The 6361-nt window shown below is 37.4% G+C and overlaps 1 protein-coding gene across 6 annotated transcripts in view; it reads left to right on the forward strand.

Annotated features, from left to right (window-relative positions):
- The window catches only part of FAM126B (family with sequence similarity 126 member B), a 48516-nt gene extending 42482 nt beyond the window's left edge, over nt 1-6034 (forward strand). For 5 of the 6 annotated variants that reach the window (XM_038142360.1, XM_038142357.1, XM_038142363.1 and 2 more), the window contains one exon: nt 33-6034. In XM_038142360.1, the coding sequence (XP_037998288.1) occupies nt 33-637 (605 nt within the window). In that variant the 3' untranslated portion in view covers nt 638-6034. The remainder of the gene's footprint in view (nt 1-32) is intronic. The other variant, XM_038142362.1, reaches the window with a different exon arrangement.
- Nucleotides 6035-6361: the final 327 nt, after the last annotated feature.

The following is a 6361-nucleotide window of genomic DNA, read 5'->3' on the forward strand; positions in this document are numbered from 1 at the left end:
TTTTTTTGGTTGCTTCTTTTTTTCTTTAATAGATACTGAAGGTGTAAATGGAAGAGAGGAGTCTGTAAACCTTAATGATGCTGATGAAGGATTTTCATCGGGAGCTTCCCTCAGCAGCCAGCCAGCTGGGACAAAACCTGTATCCTCTGTATCCCAGAAGAGCAGCTTAAGGAAAACAGCAAGTGGGCGTTCCACTAAGGAGAAAGAAACCTCTTCTGCAGCAAAATCCAGTGAGAGCCCTCGGGATTCAGTAGCTCGAAAGCAGTACACGCACCAATCCTCTGACCTGGATGGAGATATAATTGAGATGACACCTACGAAGAAACACCTCAGCCTGCCCGCTGGGCAGGTGGTGCCAAAAGCCAACAGTTTGGGCCTGATCAGGACCGCCAGTGCTTCCTCCAGTAAATCATTTGACTATGTGAATGGCAGTCAAGCAGGCTCCAGTGTTGGAGCTGGCACAGAGGGTTTTACCAGTCTAGCTGCTGGCAACACCAATCGGTTTTCAACTATCAGCCTACAGGAGGACCGGCTAGGCCAAGCTGGGGAAGGTAAAGATCTCCTTTCCCCAGGAGCTCCCCTAACCAAGCAGTCTCGATCTCCAAGTTTCAATATGCAGCTGATATCCCAGGTGTAACTTTGACTCCCTTCCTTAGTATTCCCTCTTCCCCCTTAATCCCTGGCAAGTTCGTCCTTAGGCAAACCATGAACCATCATCCCACGGTGTGAAAATACTGACTGTTGTGATCTCGTTTCATTTGGTTTAGCTATCATACTGTATTACTGAAACAGCAATAATTCTTCCCTCACCTTCATCCTCCTTCCCCCTTGTAAACATGGTTGTGAAGCAGTATATAATGTACTGTATGCCTTTTTCCATGCCTTCCTTTCTCTTTGGGTGATGTGCAATCCATCGTAGGCTGATCAGTCCCATTTCAACACTGTGAGACTGGAGACACCGGCGGAAATGGTGAATGTGATCCCTATGAGATGATGCTTTGGCTTTGTTAAGAAATAGAAACGGGTTTGTTTTCTCGGTCTACAGTACTGCAAAGACTACTGGATCCCGACTTGTCCTTCTCAGAACCAGGAGTGCCTCAGAGATTCTAGTGTGACTTTGGACCTCTCTGAGTCTGTGCAATCAATTCTGGGGAGGGGATTGTCATTGCTGCTCCTGGCTGCCTACAGCACTTTTTTTCATTAAATGAGGGTAGTTTTTTCTTGACTGCCCCCAGTCTCTCATCCCAGAAGCTTTTGATGTTCAGCAACTGAGACATGCATATTAAGAAGCTGTATTCCCTCGGAGACAGGATTCTAGGTTGATGATGTAGGTTACAATGCACTTCTAATGGCGTTGTAGCCATTTGTAATGTTACATGTCTTCCCCTCCAGGACACAGGGTCGTTCTGCATTTAGACTAAAAGTTAGATACCACCATGCTGTTAAAGCAATTTGGTTTGTAAGTGGGAAAGAAACGCTACTTCCCCAGGAAATAATGGCTAGCTCTGCTTCATTTTTTTGTTGCTGTTTCTGTTGTGAGGTGCTGATCACCGAATTGAAAGGTGTATTCGGGTAAAGAGTATTTCTCAGGCTGCTGTCTTTTGTACCGTGGCTGTTGGGACACCCCCACTCCTTTCAGCTACTTTCTCAATGTCCCTGAATTCAATGATGGAGTCATTTGAGGAATCCTATAGTTCAGACAGACCGTACTCTCAAGGTGCTGTCTCAGGGATAGAGACAATATTTTGCTAGGAACACTGAAGTTTCAATGTGAAATGCTTTTCTAGCAATGCCGTTTGTGCAAAGGGGTACTGACAGTCCATTTTTTTTTTCCCAGAAGGATCACACTTCATTGCCTTGGAATATATAATCTTTTGAGTTTTTTTTAACTCTTATTTTTTGTGGATTGGCCCTGCTCTAGAAAATGCAGAACTCGTGCCATTGAGCCAAGTGCAAATGTATATGAGTGGTGTGTGGGCAGTGGCTGGTACTTATGTCAGAGGACACTGCTTAGAAGCACATTTCTGGTTACTCTGGAGAGTATTTGTCATTCTCTCTCCATCTCTCTGTATCTCTTTTTTGATTGATAGAAAAGGGGAAAGTTCATCCTTTCTGCTTAAGTCCTGTATGATGTCCTGGAAGTTTAAAAACTGTAAACCTTCAGGAAAGATTTACAATTTTTATGTGGGCACTTTGTTTCCCTGTCACTGTGAAGGATAAATGTAAGCAGTTACAAACAGCAGGCTGCCTTTGAATGACTTTTAAGATATTCAGAACAATGAATGACATGGCGTGGTATTGCTGATAGTTGATTTTGGTGGGGATTTTTTTTTAAGCTTTATTTAAAATAGATTTTTTTTCAAATTTACATTAAAATTCATTAAAATATTTGAAGGTTTTTTTTGTGGTTTGATGAGTCACTTTGGTAGCTGAGTCTTCATATCATACATTCATAAAGTGAATTTAGTGGCATCTGATGTAGAAACTCAGGTAAAGAGTGAATAGACTCATCAGAAGGAAAACCTGACAGTTTCTAAATGGAAAATAATTCTTAAGGACCACCAGTCATGCACAGATGGAACTAATGCAAAGCTGCGATGAAGCTACAAGGCTTACGTTTCAGTAAAAATGTCAAAAGCTATATATCGTTAAAATCTTCTTTATAAAATAAAATTTTCCTAGTGGAGACAATTGGTAAGTCATGACTGGAAGTACCAAGTTTATACTTTGTAGAGACTATCAGAAAGGAAGTTTGCTTAAATATTTGGGAAAGAAAAGGTCAGGAGTGTCAGCTAATTTTCTAAGAATGACTTAATTTTAGTATTTTAAAAAGTAAAATTGTTCATTAGCAAGGTTCTCTACTTTATATATTTGCCAATAGATGTATTTCTCCAGAAGTTTTAGGGCACTTAAATTGGCATCAGGTCAAATTTTACAACCTTTTTTTAAAAGCAATTTTTTTTCTGTGAGGTCCCACACTAGAACAACTATTTCAGGAAAGTGAGACTGCTTTACTGATTTCAGGTAGGGAAGTCAAATGTACATGTGTAAATTCAAATTGTCAAAAACCTCAGTCAAACTACCTTTTAAATTAGTTTTACACTTCTCATTTTGATCATGTGCCTTTTGTTATGGTTTCATTCATTGTATTTTGGTTTGTTCTTGTGTATATATACCTACTCCATATCAGTCTATTTAAAAAGAGTTCAAATTTATCCCTGTAAAAAAAATTATGGTTTCTATGTGCTGATGTGGTACATCAGTGACTTCTCAAAAATTACCATTTCAGTGCAGTGTTTCAGTTGTGGGAGCTCGTTTTGTTGTTTTTCAGCCAAGTACTGTTGAACATTGACCTTCCTAATGAAGTCATCCCAAGTATCTACAAACCAGCTGTAGTAGGAGGCTCTGCAGTGCTGTGTATCATGTTTATCATTACTGCTGCTAGATGTGTCTCAAACATTCTAAGGTGTGGCAAGATCATAGCAAATCTTTATACACTATGTTCAGTGCATTCCAAAGTGCTGTGGCAGAAATAAAATTAGAAGTGTCTGGGATAGGGCTGGAGGGAATAATCTGCTGGGTTTCTGATTATATATGCTAAATACTAAACAAAATACAAAACATACTTAAATTTTCTGACACCTGTGACAAATGTTTAGACTTAAATCAAACCTCCTTATCCTAAATTCTTCTGCTGTCTTTTCTTTTAGAACATTTGGTACTGGAGGCACTAGATTTAGATGTAGATTTCTGCACTGTTTTGAGTGCGACTGCAGAATTATAAAAGGACAAGAAGCAGAACACTATGGTTTTCCCCTCCATATATGTGCAAGCATGCACATACATGCAATTCTTAGGTGGGGAAGGGTAGATTCTATATTCTGATGTATACTTCAGTAGGGAAAAATGAAATGTTCCTTGATACACATCACAATATGCTGCCATTTTGTAACTTTTTTTTTGGACTTTGTCATTTTAAGAAAATACAAAATGTTGGGATTGCGAACTCTAGATTGATTATACTTTTCAGGGATTTATTGTGAGCAGCTTTTTGGTTGAAAGGTGTTTGAAAGGTGAACCGTATTTTCATTTGGCAGAGAGCAAAGTGATGAAGTGAAAATACCTATTAAAATTAATGTTGCAAAATGACCGTTTCAATTTCTGTATTATCCCTTTGGTTTTCATTTGGAAAATTTCATAAAATGGATACTTCAGTATCACTGTCCATTTTAAATGCAGTTTTCTTTGAACACCCTTTCTGACGTGAATTTGAAGTTTTTTAACAGCATACTTCATTCTGTAATGCTGAACATCATGTTGCAGCCAGTAAGCATTAGATCTAGTATTTGTAGTTTGCAAGTGTGTTGGTCTTAAATGCATTTCCAACACACTCCCGCTAGCTTTAACGTAATTAAAGTCATCAATCTAGTGAGAAAAAAAAAAGTTTTCTGACAAAGTATTTATTTGCACTACTTGTGAATACTGGAGTTTACTGGGACAGGGTTTTTTCTCACCATGTGAGGTTTACTTGTGTGTGAGTAGGTGCATACATTTGTCACGTGTTGACAATCAATTGCCTCGACTGTGTGTATACTGTATGTAAATAGGAACGTATTTTTCAAGATTAAGGGGGAAACCTGCATCTTAGTGGTGGTAAAGCTACTCTGCAGTAAGGTGACCCCAACTCTGCTTTTTGTCTTCAGATACTATGTGGTTTGTTTTACTTCTTTAATGAAGTTTATTAGTGTTCTTGGAAAATTGTAGCTCCAAGGAAATTTTCCTCAATATTTAATGTATAACATATTCAGAGAATTATATTTTGAAAAATTAATTTTGGAATAGATAATTCTATGCTATGGCTGTATTTTAACCTAAGAGTTTGAACTTGTCCTATTTTATCATGAACCAATGGCTATCTCCTCTAAGTGTTCAGCATTTTAACTTTGGTCACAAACCAGACATTTTTGTTTATCTTGGCTTACAAATTTAAATTAATTTGAAGACTAAGAGAGAATCAAGAATAGCTTCTTGAATAAAATCATAAAAACCAAGGTGTACAGTGTAGGTACTGTGTTCATAATCCTAGAGGAGGTGGGGAAAATATAATGGAATATGTTTGAATGAAATGTATGTACTGCACACAAAAGAAATTACTTTGATGTTAGTAGATTAATAATCTCATCCTTAAATTCTCTCACTGCCAAAGATATTGCTAGTTTGGCATGTTTAGTATAACATTAAAGCCATCGGCTAGGTGTCATTTGTAACAAGCATTTATATCATAGGAATAGTTTTCATCAGAAGAGTAAATGTACCTCTTTTATTTTAATTTCTTGTTTAGGATAATTGCAGGACTAAAGTTGCAAAATATCACTCCTTTTCAAGCATGCTAAGCAAACAAGCCAGATCTTCTGTACTTGCATCACATTCTTGATTTATATAATTTTTTATATTTTATATTATCTTCAGCATTTTAAATGCTATTTGTTTCTAGCATATGGGCCTTAATCTCTGTTCATTATTTTTGGTTTTTCCTCACTGGCACTTGGATAAACTTTGCTGTTGAAAGGTTTTCTGTAGGTGATTCAGGGTAGTAAATCAGAACATGGGTGTTTTGTTAGTGAATACATGTATCAGTCTATCAAAATTTCCGTCATGACCAGCTGAAGAGACAAAATACTTGCCTGCCTCTTCCACAGTGGTGGAAGATGTTGGTGAGCTGTGAGCAACTTGGTTTGTTCCTGAAAACAGTTAGTAGATTTTGCAAGACATACTTACCAGGTTTTCCACATAGTCATTATGAAATTTTATTTAAAATAAATCTTGGAACAAGATTTTAAAACAACTGCCAACCATTTTAGATAAACTTGCCTAGGAAGTTTGTGAAGTGTCAAGGCCTGTGATATTAAAAGTTTCGAAGAAAGCTGTGCAAGTGTTAAGGGTACCTTACAGCTTCAGAAAAGGATTAAGTAAAAATCTGTCCCATTTTAATCATCTGTATTTTAGATTTAATGAAAAAAAAAATACAATTTTGCATCCATCCTTTTACTTATTTTTCTCTAGGCTATACCTCTCCCTGATTTTTTTTTAACTGTGTTCATCAGATTTTACCAAAGGTAGTATCTTAGGGACCAACTGAATTAAAAATGGGTCCATAAATTATCCCTTCTATCGTAAAGGATTCTTAAGGTTTTCCTGTGAGGAGCTTGATGGGAACAGATGTATATTAAAGCTTTGTATCCATACAGTAAAACGTTGCCCTACATTTTAGCTGGTGCATGATGAGCAGAGTGATGAGATCAAGTTTTATTGAGCAGCCACTTGGGCGTGAGCTCCCAGTGTTTTCCAGTCTGTTTATTTT

The sequence above is a fragment of the Motacilla alba genome, chromosome 7 (assembly GCF_015832195.1).
Source record: "Motacilla alba alba isolate MOTALB_02 chromosome 7, Motacilla_alba_V1.0_pri, whole genome shotgun sequence".
Lineage (NCBI taxonomy): Eukaryota > Metazoa > Chordata > Aves > Passeriformes > Motacillidae > Motacilla > Motacilla alba.